The sequence below is a fragment of the Battus philenor genome, unplaced genomic scaffold (genome assembly GCF_028537555.1).
Source record: "Battus philenor isolate CCGP_79_NKW_IND1 unplaced genomic scaffold, ilBatPhil1.0.hap1 SCAF_7, whole genome shotgun sequence".
Lineage (NCBI taxonomy): Eukaryota > Metazoa > Arthropoda > Insecta > Lepidoptera > Papilionidae > Battus > Battus philenor.
In genome coordinates this window covers 14,084,170-14,100,563 of record NW_027181737.1, presented here as the reverse complement: position 1 = coordinate 14,100,563, position 16,394 = coordinate 14,084,170, and the positions used below count along the sequence as shown (strand labels likewise).

At 33.4% G+C, this 16,394-nt stretch overlaps 1 protein-coding gene across 2 annotated transcripts in view; it reads right to left on the bottom strand.

Annotated features, from left to right (window-relative positions):
• Nucleotides 1-8,886: 8,886 nt before the first annotated feature.
• Nucleotides 8,887-16,394, bottom strand: part of LOC137931093 (uncharacterized) — a 227,098-nt gene continuing 219,590 nt past the window's right edge. For both annotated transcript variants that reach the window (XM_068774492.1, XM_068774493.1), the window contains exons 6-7: nt 13,044-13,403; nt 8,887-12,116 (exon numbers count right to left, since the gene is read on the bottom strand). In XM_068774492.1, the coding sequence (XP_068630593.1) occupies nt 11,777-12,116; nt 13,044-13,403 (700 nt within the window). In that variant the 3' untranslated portion in view covers nt 8,887-11,776. The remainder of the gene's footprint in view (nt 12,117-13,043; nt 13,404-16,394) is intronic.

Below are 16,394 nucleotides of genomic sequence, written 5' to 3'. Positions count from 1 at the left end.
TGAAAATCAAACCAAAATTGAAATAGAAAAAAAATAGTTTTAGTTTTACTAATACAAATAAATTCAAATTGATTTATGTTTTTTTTTTCGAAAATATAAATGAAAATTGTTTGATATAAACTTTTTTAATAATTTTTCTTTTGGTTTTTTTGGTTAATTTCATCGTGCTCCCCAATAACAGCTTGACTTTGACTTATTGGAAAATTGTATAATAGATATTTTAAAAATACTCGCATATCCAATGCATTAATTTGTTATAATAAATATTTTAACGGCTTTGAAATGTTTTCTATGATTCTGAACATTGAACAAACTGACATTTATGTTTTATATATGCCGATATGTCATAGAAAAGGGGTAGCTGTTACTACCTACATACGTTATGTCGCCCGCGAATGCATCGCCGTTGCGTGTTTTGATGTTTGTGTACTTCCTACTGCATCACGACTAAATTACTGTTGTTACAGCTATAAAATTCACTCGGCTACCATTATTGATTATACGATCGCGTAAGTGCTGAATATGTTGACAATTTTTAATAGTTCCATTTTTAAATTTCAAAAATAATGATTATTTGAAATATCAATTTTGTTATCCTCAAAGTGTTTTTTTTTATTTCGGAGGAATATTGTCTTCGGTATTTTTAAGAGAATTATGTTATTTTAACCGACATCGCTGATACTATTTTGTTAATAAATAATATACTTCCGATACAAAAAAGTTTCGAATCGTCTTCTTGTTTTCAATCGATAGACGCCCATTGCAAAGCAAAGATCCATGACTTCGATGACCGGTGTTACGCTGCTCGCATCGAGCTACTTGCCGCGTACTTAACACGTTCACTGCAGCTTGAGGCCGATTCAGCCTCATGGTAGACTTTGCACTGGTGCGGCGCGTAAAACTCGTGTTTTCTCTCTAGTGTGGTGGCTGTTTACACTCAACCGTATGAGATATGACAAAAACAAATATAGCTTTCTTTATGTCTGCGAAGCATTGACTCAATATTGTAAAAAAAATGATTGAAACATGAGGCAGAAAAGGCCTCAACCGCACTACTAGGAAGTTCAGCTTGAGGCTGATTCGACCTCAGCCGCACCAGCTGAAAGTTCTTCAAAATTGGGCCCACAGTGAACGTGTTAACTATGTCATCGGTCTAGCTAATGGGGGGCGTACCCATACCGTGTCTACCGGCTCTTGGCACCTCCGCCCGCTGCCACTTCAGACCTGTAATTCTTCAAGCCACGTCAATGACCGTGGTTTTTTTCCGAATCACCTCATTGCTGATTCGATCTTGCAGCGAAACTTCATGCTCTACGACTCTCTCTATTGCTCTCCGGGTGCTCTTGAGGCTTATTAGGATTTTTTAAAATTCGAATAACTTCGTAACATTGTTTTGACAGTTCAAACTTTTTTTGCCCTGTCTTACACTATTGTTTAAGTGGCATTTGCAGATACCGTGGTTTAGAGGTAGCCGAATGAAGAGTGCACTTAGCTTAAAACCTCTTTTAAATTAGCGAAGCTCGATGCTCTGAGTAACCTTACCGACTTTAACGTTTTTTTGTCGTCCGCAAATTTAAAAAAAATTGACTCCTGAATAGTCTTTATGGCTCCTTATGACATATGCTCGCTCTACAAATTCTTTAATAGCGGAATTAAGAAATTATAGGCATTTTCTACCGTTCATCCCAGTGATGAATTCATGCATTAGTGCAAGTAATCAGGTTGGTAATGTGATAGCAAAATTATAATAGTATATATTTTTAAATATATTTCGCAATAAATTAATGGAGTACGTGCGTCATCGTCCATGACCAAGAAAAGTGCTTGCTTTTATCGATTTTTAGATCAATATGCTATTAATAGATTTAATTAATTCCCGTGTATAATCGATATAGATACATATCTCTTTTAGTAATTTAAAAAGTGCTTTAAGAGTTTTATTTCATATTTATACGGCGACCTTACGACACCATCGTTGGTGGCGAATGATGACCACGGTGAACTCTGGAAATGGCGTTATGAATTTTGGTAGAAAGCGAATTGTCTGTCATTTTGGCAATTGAAAATTTCGATTTTGAAATTTATCTGTGAACAGGATATCAAGGTACGTTTTTCTGGCCTATTTAAACAACACCACCATGCATGGATCCATTAAACTTTCTGAAAACAGAAAGCCCGGACACAGGCCTCTCCCGTAGGTTTCCAAAACCAGCATCTTCCGATGACCATAACAAGGTACGGTATCTTTAGATTAAGATGTAGTTAAAATATGTATATGAGCAAAGATTAAATAATTATAAATAAAAAAAAATAAATAATAAAATCAACTGTGTGAGAAGGTGTTTATGAGTTCATGTGTTTAAAATATGAAAGCATAGTACGAATTATTTAAGAACATGCTGTATAAAAACTTTTCTCTGTGTGAGAACTATTAGCTTTAAAATGAAAATAATATGAATTTATTAAGTTGTTTTCTTTAGATTTATTTTGTTTATAATAAGAACAGAAGTTGTAAACTGTAAAAGTATCACTTTGTAAAACAGCCCATCGCCTCTTTTTCTTGCAATGAATTATTAATGGTACATACTTGAAATAGTATCTATAAATTTACAACTGATATTTATAGTAATGAAGGACGATTAATGCTATCAAATTTCAGTAATTATTTTTCATTCAAACTGTGTTATATTGAAAATATGTAATGTTTATCTACGGAACGCAGTCACAAACAGACAGATATTTTCCAATGTAGCCTAAGCTATGGCTTTAATTTCAAAGAAATCTTCTAACAATTAGTAACTCTTTAGTGAGTATTCTTTGTAGGTATACATAACCATGTAATGTCTCTGAATTATTATATTTTTTCTTCTTTTCAGCCGATGCACCCGCACTGTAAGGAATAGATATAATATGTCTGGTCCTGCTTTGCCCATATCCTGCGACCGTAACTATGTCGGACTACCTAGTGGGCCTACCCACCCATATAAGCAAAAAGTTTTTACTACTACGGAGAAATAACCTCAATGCATATTTCATAATAACTAACGAGTTCAGGTCAATGACCCGTTTCACGTAGTTAATCACTGGAAATAGAATTCAGCATTATGTACATAGAGAATAGAAACAAGATATTTCATTTATATATATATTAGGTGGACCGACTAAGTAATCAAGGTATCGATAAGTCGCTATAAGCAGGCAGAGCGAGAATAGTCTTGGGGGGGGGGGAGGGGGCTTAAGCCTTTCACTTGAAATAAATGTATGTGATATCGTTTAACTTAACTTACCGAACAACGTCTTGTTTAAGATAATAACCGTTGTTCTTTTTTTACTTACCTTTGTAAAATATACAGTACATAACTATCTCATCTTCGTATACTGCTCAACTCCTATAAAAGAAACGGTTAACGAACTTTCGTTTAATGTATTTTTTCACGTTACAGTCAGGTTTAATTACTGAAATAGTTCGAAAGCGTACATTCGACTGGTCTCTCTGAAATTGACTATCTTATTACGAACGATTATATTGTCTCGGGTGAAGTTAATGCTGTAAGCCTTGGCGGATTTTACAGCTTCGTCGTAATTCAGTTCACGGAACGAAAAAAGTTAAAAAAAAACATACAGCAGTGTACGTTCAATGGCTTAGATGATAATGATAAATCTTCACTAAAACTGTCTAATGATTTTGATAATCATAAATTTTTAAATCAGAGAATTTACAGTAATAACTCCTAGACAACATAATTTTCTTCGATTACCTTTGCTATAGCGTAATTACATTGTTTTTATGTTTATAGGTTGAAAAGATTTCAAAAACTTCACACCTACCTGATTCGATAAAAACAGCTAAACGTCACAGCTAGTATAGTCGATGATATGTGCATTTTAAGTGCATCGTAAGTGCATTTTAAGTGCATCGCATCCATTTTTAAGTCCTACGAGAAATTTAACTTCTGTGGATTTACTTTTCTACCACCGATAATTAATATTTAATTATGTATATATTCATGAGTAAATGTTTCCATACTTATAGAGTTTTTAGTTAAGACTATTAACTGTAATTATGGCAATTTTCCATTTAATTTCGCAATAAAGAAGTTATATTACAATATTTACGCGTAGTTAATTCTCGGTGTGTTTACCGACAACCAGTACACGGTGCCGGGGTTAATGGGGGCTCTTATTGGCACCCACCCCCACTTTACTCCAACGTTAACCCCACAAGTGGCCTCGGCGAGCAAGGTCACGGGTGTGAGAGGACTTTGTATTGCGGTTGATGGCGTTACATCTTCAATGAAGATTTTTTTCAAGCATTGACTTCTGCTAGTATTAATATTTTGTATTTATTAACTACAAAGTGTTGAAATGCGTTAGCCGGTCTTTTCAGTGGCGTGCGATGTGGTATAAGAAATGAACTGAACATATTAAACAGTCACCCGGACCTTCGAGCGCTACACCCATGGATTGTAACGAAGTTCCATCCTCTACCTGAGAGCTTACGATAGATGGTCCTTCAGGCTGCAACCGTTCATTGTGTTAAAAACTGAAAATGAGCTAAAATCCATCAAAGTCGTGTGAGGAAACGATGTCTTATAAGGCAGCCACTATCCAGTTTCGGTTCCCATCGCTTGAAATTGTTGCACATACGGATGCGTTTACACCTTATTTTATCTTCACCTGTATGTTAAGCATTTGGAGGCATAAAACGTTGAGCTGGCAGCAATGTAGACATGCGTTAGTAGCACAGCAACGAAAAAAGATAAACAAGTGGCTTAGAAATCAGAGCTAAGTCACAGATGACTTAATAGGAATAGGTCCGCCACATTGTAAGAGAACTAAATCCTTGGGCCTGCTGGAATGGGGACAATGGGTGAATGACATTGAGGTCATTGGAAGACGCTGGATGTAGGCCGCTTCTAACAGGTCTTATCGAAAATCAATGAGGAACGTGTGCCCAGAAGTTGACCTAAGGAATGATAGTGATAATTAATGATATAGTAGAGGTGGCAGGTAGCAACTGGGACTTGAATATCCAAGACAGGAAAAGATGGAAAGAGAGTAAAGACGTTTGCACTAAATTTATAAAAAAAAAAATTAAAAACAGTTAAAGATCTGAACTTGACCTTAGTAAAACGTCTGGACACGTTAAATATTACAATTAATGTAATAAGTGAATCAACGTTCGTAACGTGAATCACGCAATAGAACGTTTAAGTACTTACAATCAAGTAATGTAATTAGAGGACGAATAACTTTTTTTTTATAGTTAAGAGCTGTGGCGTCTTTCGCTTAAGGTCAAAGTTTTTTAAGGTCATTTGGAACATATTTTTTATGTTCTCGAACATTCAAAGTTAATGCCTTGATATTGTGACTATATCTGCTACAATGACAATCACATTCGAAGATTACACATGAAGTCTTGGTTTGTGACAAATCATACACGTCCATAGTCTAGGATAGACAGAATTACACCTGGTAATGAGTTGTTTCGTATTAGGAGGACTTTGATCTCTATGCGAAATAGAGATTGGAATTCGGATCGAGAAAAGTAACATTGCTTCACTAGGGCGACAATCAACGTTGCCTTATATTTCTAAGATTTTGAAGAGCAATAATACAAAGTTAAATAAATAGTGACAAGACTTAGATACAATAATAAAGCACAATAATAAATCAATTAATAAGGCAGGGTCGAGTAAAACCATACTTTCTGTTCTACTTATACTTCAACCCTGTAAAAACTGTAAAGAAATGAATAATATCTGTCTTTACGACAAACAAAATAATAGACATAAGCAGTAATTTAGGTAAATATTTATAGTGATAAGTGTAACATTTGTGATAGAAATTAAATATAAATCGTTAGAATAATAAATATTGTGATAAGCTGTGATAAAAACACTGTACTGTGAGTAATCGAGAGGAGGATGAGAGGCGATGCGAAGAAAGAAATTAAGAATGAATGAGAATGTAAGATTTTGTAATGTATGGATAGAAACTGAGCGAATGATAATATGAAGACCGGTAGAAGAGAATGACAATAAAAAGAAATGTAAAAAAGTTATTCAAAACAAAACGTCTTATTCCCAAAAATAAAACATGGTGATTGATAGGTTCCCAATAACGCGGGCCATATAAAACAAGCAATAATTTAGCATTTAAGTCTGTGATAATCTTGTACTGTCTTAACGAAAATCAAAGTCTCTAATAACGTGGTTATAGAGATGTGGGATGTAAGATGTAAGATAATATCTGAAAGAAATAAAGAAAATGAAAAGAATGATAGACACTGGGAAGAAAGGAAAATGACGAATAAAAGAAACATTAAAGTATAAAAGAAGAAAATAGAATAAAAATTAAATATGGAAAAATTATTGAACTCTTGTGAAACAAGTCAAGGTCAACGAAAGGTTCCCTAAAACGGGGACCATAAAAATGTATTCAGGAATAAATTATAGTAATATAAAGAAGGATATATAATCAAAATTAATATATTCATAAATGAAAATAAGCAAGACATAAATAACATATAAGAGTAGAAATAATAGGTAACACTTAATATATGAAGTAAAAGTCCTTAGGCAGAAAATGTTTATAAATTTGATAAATAAATATGAAAGGACACTGGGTCTCGATGCCAGTGGAAATAAAAACAATCCTACATTGCAAATTATCTATATGTTCTTGTAAATTTTAGAATCAATGATAAGCACGGTGTTGTAACATATTTCACATAGTATACTTTTTAGTTGTTCTAGAAAATAGAGCTATACGTATATGTACCATGGTAGAGCTCTCGACTTGTGAGACATTCTTAGGTGTCTTTATACATAATTAAAATGTACTTCATATTTGTTAACACTTGCATTGAAAGATTTAATATATTTTCACGATATGTTCTCGTACTGTCTGCGTTAGTACCGCGGAGGTTGTTGGTTGTTTGGCGCCGGTTACCATGGCAACTGTATCGCCGCATCTCGCCGCGTGCCATCGAATAGTAGCCGGGGCACTGACCCCACGATCTACGGACTTTCCTATGAGTTCTCTATTAAGAGAATAGATATGAATCTGAAACGAATATTTATGTACACGAAAATCCAGTTTCAGTAACTACGTGCAAATTTAGGACGGAAAGGCTCGTCCAAAAGCGCCAAATAGAATGTATATAAAAGTAATCTTAAAGAAAAAGCTTAACTGGAATAGCGATTTCAGGTTGCCGGAGAAGAGTGAACCACAGCTTGATCAGATTCTATTGTCAGGCTACTAAATAGTTGTTACCCCACTGGTTTAACGGTTAAGCTAAATGGCTAGGCTTAAGAGTCTACATTATTATTATCACGTCAGCTAACGGCCACTGCAAGGCACAGACCTTCCACAAAGATGACCTCGAAGATGAAGACCGGTCCAGCGATATCCTGCATCGCGGTTCAGCTAGAAGGGCGCTATACCCACGCAGCATCTACTGGATCGTGGTCACCACTCAAGAGCCCTCAGTTCGAGCGACTCGTTGCCACTTTAGACGAACAATACTTCGAGTTACGTTGGTAACCTTGGACTTTCTGCAGTTCTCTTCGTTTCTGATTCGATTTTTCAGCTAAGCTCATACAGAGCATAAACGTCTATTGATCTCTCGGTAACAATGAGGTTTCTCATAAGGGAACATAATAAAAGACCACAATGTCCATATTATACATCAATTTTGCTACTTATTTATGTCTGTTTTTGGTTTGAGGTCTAAGTTTTCTTCCAACTATACATCAATTCGCTTGTTACTCCGTGCTTGGTTGGTTTAGTTGCTACTTAACTTACTTATAATTTGCCTAAAATCTCTAGATGGTTCATATCAAGTCTTTATTCATTAGCGCAACAAATTCGTATCATACATAAGATATAAACGCATCCTGTTACAAAGTGATATAATTGTACCGTTCAAATGAAAATGCTCCATGTTAGTAGCTATTACGATCATAATATTTTTAGAGCCGAATTAGTCTTGCGCTTCCAAATTTTCAAAATAGTCGTTCGAATATACTTTAATTTTTTCCAGACACTGTTATGCGTGCCGTATACAATTTTTGTGTCACTACAGCGATGTCCAGGCGTCCAGGGATATCTCTAAGTTTTATAAAATAAGAGGGAAGAAATAGGAGAACGAGGGAAAGAGGAAAACCAAGGGTCCAATGTCTAAGAGGCATTAAGAGCATAAAATTATTTACGTAATCAACAATGAATTGCTAAATTTGTTGATAAGCGCAAAACTTCAGAACGGCATGAGCATTTCTGTGACTTTTTTATACTTTTCGTTAAGCCGGAAAGTGGTTATGGAATTAAACATTCCAAACATAACAAGGAAAGCAGTAAGAATAACATTTTTTCCCACACAGAGTATATTAAAACATTTTTTCCTTGCTGTGAAATCGATCGTAGGTTACAGGCTAGATTCTTGGAATCAAATTTTGAATGATTAACACTTTGTGCATTAATTATATAGGGTTGCCACTGCTCACAATACGACTCCGGAGAATTGATCTCAGTTGCCAAGTATGGCGATTATTGTATATCCCCAATGGTTATTTTTGGGGGAGACGTATATTTTGCAATGGGAGTCTATGGGATGAGACGACGCCATGTTACGAAATGATAAATAAACAAAATGGTCACTCAGAAACACGTTTTATTAATTTATTTTAAGTGATTGTTTTAAGTGAACTACAGAGGGCCAATAACTTTCGACAGTACGAAGTCAGCTATGTATACCTGAACTAGTAGCATGTATATATTAGCTATTTTCATTTAGTTTGTTTTATTCAACCATTAGAATCGTTGTACTTCTGCTATTCAAACATAGATGGCGCTTTTATCAATTCTATAAATGAAACTAAAATAGTGCTTCGACATTTCTTTATTTACTTACATTCCAAATAATTATACACTAAAATAAAGAAACTAAAATAGTTTCATTTCTATGTGACACAACATCAAATGACATGAACTGTACAAATTTAAATAATCCATTTACAAAATACAAAATAGAATGAATTCATCGTGTGAAAATAAATTAATTGGTTTTGAAAAATTATGATAATCCGTATCTTAAACTATGGAAGTAATAAAAATATTATATACTGTTTACGAAACGGTGGATATGGCGACAAGTCTAAGTGCAAGGTTATATTTTAATTATTATAATTGTTAAGATATAAAGGTTACTCTTAAAGGTTGACGTACAATGGTTTTACTTAAGTCAAATTATTTAATTTTAAATAAATCAAATCTCGAACACAAAAAATGTTTAAAAATTTTGGTACGAAAACATCTCTTTTTTTCGTTATTATTCGACTCAACTATTTCAATGTACGTCGCAATTTGCCACACACGTCAGATTGCCAACACAACTAAACAAATGCAGCGTCCTACATTAATACGTAGAAATTAACATTTTCCACATTATAATTATTATAAAATAAACGAAACCATATTTAGAAGCATTGATTAGTAAATTCTTAAAACTAGTTTAAAAGTAAAATTATATATTTTACTTATTAACTACATTTATGGAATTTATAACCATGTTGATGAATCTTTTTTACCAGTAATTCAAAAGCATTACTGAGAATAAAGTGATTATTTTGACCCTCTTTTGACATATGTTGGATAGCATATGTCAAAAGTCAACTTAATATTTTATTAGCAATAAATGATAAGGCAAAGGTCTTTGTTTGTTCTGTCATATTGTTGCATTATAATGTTTCAAAGAAAATATACACCCCAAAAGTCTTTAAAAACTACGCGTTTATATTTTGTGTTTTAAGCCAATAAAAAATATTTTATCTTCCAAGTTGAAGCTCCCGTTACTGACAAAGAATTCTAGGCTTTAGTATTCTGTCAGCAAGACAGCATTTGGCAATGAAAAAAAATGTTTACCAATTGATTAGTCAATAAAGTCATTTTGACTGCTTTTTAAACGGACCACGAAAAACTATTATGTATGTGAAACAACTTTAAATTTTTACTCAATATCATAATCATATTATACATTTATATGGCTGCATAGAATATAAAAAAAATAATTCTTTGCAATTTTTTTATACATTATTCAAATTCAAAAATTCTTTATTCAACATACGATAGATTACATCTCCTAATGACGCCACCTGACATGACGATAATCTAAGAAGAACAGCCAAAAGAAACTCGGCAGGACTACATATTTTTTAATAATATGGGATTATATATTTAATTAATGTTGAAATAGTCTAGATACGAACACATTAAAATGGTACAGGGTTGGGTACTTTAGCGAAACATTCATCTGCCCATTAAACAGTAGGTCCCCACGCATCCTTTCAGCCAAAACGACGGCACCATCTACGAAACAGGGACTGCCCACCCTTAAACGAATGGATGAAGAAACAGTGTACTTGAGTCACACAGACACGCCACATAACATCCAAGTGGCTCACGAGAACGGGCAGAACAAATAGCGAGAGAAATTAAAATTTTAGCTTGCGCATTTCCAATTAGAGTCCCGTGAGTAACGATCCTGTAACAGCTGCTAGAATTCCGATATATAACAGAAACTAAAGAAAAACGACGCATTATATAGTTTTCATAATTGGAATCCTTTTAAATACTTTTGTTTTGTAATAAACAACACAAATGGTAACGTTTATTCTTTTATAATGCTACGTTATTTTCGGTCACTGATTTAGAAAGACACCATTATCTAAATATGGTTTCGTGGTGTAAATGCGAGGACTATGATGTTGGCACTTAACACATAAAGTTTTTAACCCTAATTACATACGGATTGGAACGATATTATAATTAATTAATATTATAATTAATACTTATATTTAAAGACGAAGCGAAATGCCAATATTATGTACGACAAAATTTTTAGTCACTTAATTTTTATGTATAATGTTATACTTTTTTATAAATACACTTAAAGCAATGAGAGAATATTAAATATTTGATAGCTACATTAAGATGTCTAAAAGAGGTTTTATATAACGTTAATGTGAATAAATACTTTATGGTATTTTCGTTTACGTTATTGACTAGTTTTTTTTTGTAATAAATACGATTTTTTTTTCATTTAATACAAGATCTATGTCACTCATAATAAAGACCTACTGTGTAGTTTATTCTAACAAATGGTATATATCCCAGAGTGCATTTTATAACACACAAAATATGCGCTTAAATATATATATATATGAGTTGTTTAGTGTAATTATATACTAATAATGTTAGGAATTAGTTTTAGCAATTTTCTGTTACACATAATACAGCCTAAGACTTAATACACACGATTGTAAAGACAATAATTGAAAACTAACTTAATATATGTGAGTTTATAAATAATGTTTGTGCATATATAAATATTAAGGAATTGTTTCGTATATTTTAATGGTACTGATAAAGAATGAACTAGCATCTGTCATTTCTACCAAATCTACTGATAGTGAAGAAGATTATTATTGTATAATAAATTAGGTTTATTACCCGGCATTTTATTTAGCACATGAAGAGTAAGACGCTAAAGATCGATTGGGTTTGGTTTTCAGATAGGTAGATACAGTGTAGTAAAAGCATTTATAAAAGATAATTATATCAGACGAAAGATTTTCCGAAGCGCCAAATCACATGCCGGGTACAATAACGTCATACGGCACGTAAGAGTTTTGCTATACCTATAAAGTTAAATAGGAATCAAAGCGATTTAAAAATGAGAAGTAGAATAAAAAGCGTAAGAATAAACGGAGAAGAATTATCCAGCGCCGCGAGCCGGTCGCGGGAGAGCTACAGGAGGTGGTGGGGGCATCATGTCAAACTCCTCGACGATTGTCTTGGGGTGTAGTGCGCTGATATTGTTGTTGACAGTGTATGTCCTGGCGAGGGTGTGGATTATGGAAGGTCTTGCGTCGTTGACGAGCCAGTCTTCTCTGTCGCGGAGTCGCTTGCGGCGTAAGATCTGCTTGTCCCGGAGATGTTGGAGACGAGCGAGGTGACCCTTGATCTGCTGGGGGCTGAGACCTGTACGTCCAGAGCGCAGCAGTTCGGAATTGTAGCGGAATGATGCTTCAGGGTCGTGACGGTTCCATTTGTAACTGAAAACAACATTTTTTCAATTTTAAGAAGAAAATAAGGAAGGATGATTGAGCAATAGTAGCCCAATGATATAGAACTGAGACTGCCCGAAATTACGTCGTAAGTTTGATTCTCAGGATACTGTCTAAAAATATTTCTTTACAGTTTTGCCACTGCTCATGAACAACTTTCCAAAATATGGGCAGCAGCGTTTTCTGCTGTCATAATACCAAACTGCAATCGCCAATCCACTTGCCAAGCATGGCGATTATGGTATATCCCACCATATTTTTGGGGGAGGCCTGAGCTTTGCAGTGAAACGAACGAACTAACAAAAGGATGGTTTAATGTTAAAACGTGTAAGGCGCATTTCAATGTTAATTGTATAAAATATGATTGTAGCCGTTATTATTTTAGTCGCAGGACGTTCAATGACATTCTCAATATGACCGTAGGAAGTGGCCTTAAGTCTTCATACGACCTTTGCAATAATATAAGGTAATAAGTAAATTTTGTTATAATACCTTGATGCTGGTTATCAACAAAAGTAAAATACAATTGATAGGTGAAATTTGATGTCTGGCAATGGAACGCAGGTTAATTTCAATCATCTTATCATAATAAATAAACACATCACGAGTAGTCTATCTAAGATAAGTACAATTCAGAAAACGTATCAAAGAAGAATATTGACAGATAACTGTTGAGAAAAATAAAGATAAATGTGTTATTTCATCATATATATCATAGGTCTTCCACGTGGATTACCGTATTCGTAAAAACAAACAAGGGAAATTACAAATCTTATTTTATCTGTCGATGCTTGTTACACATAAAATAATATTATTCATACTAAACAAGAGTCTTCTGTTCCAAAAGGTAATTCGAAAAGTACAACATACAGATGTGTCCAATGGTATTTGTTAGTCGATTATCTTTATACGTACCCTGGGAAAGGTCTAGTGAGCCGTCTGTGTGCGTTTGGTCTTGATCTCTTCCTCAACTCATTCGGTCTCAGGTCGTAAGGTTTCGGATTGTTTCGGATCGGGTTCGGTTTGCGCTCGACGCCATTCGGCCCGAGGTTGGGTCGGAGGTCGAATGATTTCGGATTGACAACTGGGTTTGTTGTGACATCATTGTTCCTGGGATCATTGACCTCCCTGCTGACGCTGGGCGCTGTGATCTCGTTGATCTTGCCCATTCGCTGCCAGCGCCGGCGGAGGTCCTTCAGCTTCGACTTTGGTACTTTGCGGAGTTTCGTTTGGCAAATGTACTGTCTCGCTTCTATGCAGCTGCGCGGTGCCCATCTGTAAATATTTATATTAATATTAGTGATTAATTTTTGTTCATGTTTAGCAAAACATTTAAAAAACTTTTCTTCCAAAATCAAGTTTAAATCTGTGCGTAAATCGACATCACGGACGGAAAATTCGTAATATTTGTAGCAATTTACAGAAGCACCTCAGTGATCACAATTCTTTGGAAGAAGGAATCTGTCTCAGTGGGAATTTAATATGGCATAATATATCTACTAATTTTTGCGTAAATTCTCTATTGCAAGTTGTATGTATGACAAGGTAATTTATATTTTTAATGCCAAACAGAGCATATATCATATATATGTATGTTTCTTTTTAGTATTCTGAATGAAATGTATATTGAAATTTGTTACTAAGTGAGACTTAATAACGGCTTGATCTAATGCTATGTTTTATATATTGTCAAAAAAAATATAAATAACAAAAAATATTTTTGCGAATATACCGCATAGTGGGTTAAAACTTCTGTCAAACACTTTTCAAATATATGGTGAAAATTACCAAAAAAAAATTTGCTACTTTTAATTACTATGTATAAAATTTAGATGTAATAATTGTGTAAAAAATTTTGATATAATATGTTTAAATATTGTGCTAGATGCATTCTATAATAGTTACCTTAGTTAATAGAAACGGCATTGTGTTGGGTTTACTTTTAATAAATAAATAAGGTATACGAAAAATAGCACTCTGCTTTTGCAGTTTTAATATTTCTGAATCATGTTACTCTATCAATCAAGGCATCGTTAGAACCATTCAAGTCTATTGACTTGGCATTTATATAGGTGCGAATTAGAAGTCATACCGCTTGACTTCATCATCAATTCATATTCATAGAGCGACGATTGCTCCCGCCTCGATCAATTGATCTTTTTGCCTTGAACTGATACAATTATAGCCGTGGAATTGTTTATTAATTGTTTTAAACGCTAACTCTTGTTTCTAGTGTCTCAAAACATATATTTATTACTTACAAAATTTATGTTGGTAAACAAAAACAGATAATATTACATCATTAAATAGAATAGCGGTTATAATAAAAATATCGCAGAAATCGTACCGAAATAATGCCCTTGACCGAATTAGAAAATAATTACATTAAAATAATTTCTTTTTTATCTATATACAGATTGATTCAGACGAGATTTAGGTTATAAGTGTAAAAAATTTTAAAGGAGTGAATGTATAGCTCATTTGTGGAATGTGGTAGGCGTATAATCTCTGGTAGTACAAATTCCACAGGGAGAGCTAATAAACAATAATTATTTAGAAAATGTGCAATCTGAATTTAAAAAAAATATTCACTATTGTCATATTATCATTTCGTTATCTTTTATTTCTAAAACTATTGATTTTGAATAGGGTAAACATATATTAATTGACAAATAACCTAAAAATTTTTCCTTTTACAGCTTTTTGGTTAAAAAATCATTTATACAGTTTATAAAGAATTTTTAAACCAAAAATTAGTTTTTAAAACAACCTAAAGCTAACTCGCTTATTAAAATCAAATTTATATTATTTTGATTAAGGTTTGTAAATAGTGAAAGCAGATGTACACAACGACCACACGTGTAGATTAGTCTTTTCACGAAATTTTCAAAATGGCGCATGTATTTCGTTAATCACACCTCGAATTTACTCTGAATAACGTCATACTCGATTGATTTTGTAAAAAAAATAGGATTTTGCGGATGGTGCTCAGAAGCAACTCGTGTACGTGTTTTTTCTTCACAGTTGACGAGGAATATTAAAGCCAGTTGCAATCTGCGTTGTAAATATACAATATATGTCTGTATTATTTATATATATGTTGATATGTTACATTATTGATCCAAACACAATGGCAGCGACTGTCTTTCGCGTCAAAATTCAAAACGTTGTTCGAATTTGAATTTAAGCGATTTCAATAATAATTTAACTGAAAAAAATATTGGTAAGCGTAGTAGCCAGTAATATGGAGTGTTGTCAAATGCCACAAAATTTTGTGTAGACGCCGCTGTAGGATTTTTTAATAAAGATATAATATAATGTTATAGCTTATAGAATATTCTTTTTTTAACTTTCCAAGTGTCACTAAGTATAATGTTAAGTATAATGTTTATGATGTTATTTAAGCAGTTAAAAATAAAATCAATACGTTTTACCTTATTCGGTAGGTTTCTTCCTTGGTAAGGATAATAATAATAATTGTCCAGTAAAATATTAACATCAAATCCAATAAGGGTCCCTCGGAAATCGTAATCTATAATCCCAAAATAAGTTACCACGACACACCATCTGTGCTGGGCATTTGAGGGTCGGCAGTACAATGGGCCGGCATAATCCAATTCGACGGAGCGGGCAGCCTCGTAAAACTTTTATATCGCTTCGTGGTATCGATCTTTGTTTAAGCTTAATCGGTTTCGCAAACCATCGTTCATTATAAAAATTTTCTGCCTCTTAAGTCACAAGCTGAAGCGTTTTTGAGAAAATATATTTAAAAAAAACTTTTTTTGTTACAATTTTAATAAATTCTTTTTGTTTATTGGCTATAAAAAGAGTTTTTACCGTTTATTAATTTTATTTCCTACTTTCAACAATTTCTAACGATCACTTTTGTTTGGAAAAAAAAACATTAAAACTGTCCATTTTGAAAGTAACAGGATTAAATTAAACTTCTTCTAAGAAGAGGAAACTATTTGAAAACGATTTATAAACCATTATTAGTGGAGTTACCACTAAAAGCTGAGCCGTCTCCTTAAGTATTTGCAATATCTTTCATTAGTGTATTATATTATAGCAAGGTTATCAATTATTGTTTTATTAATTAACGTAAATGACTTCCTTCTACTTAAAAAATCCAACGTGAGTCTGTAAGTATGCTTTTAAGTTTAAGAAGAGGACACAAGAAACACAGTCGGGTTATTTGTAATCATTTACACAAATGTTCATTGCAGTATTTAAAGCAATTGATTCTCAAGCTGTATTACAACATAA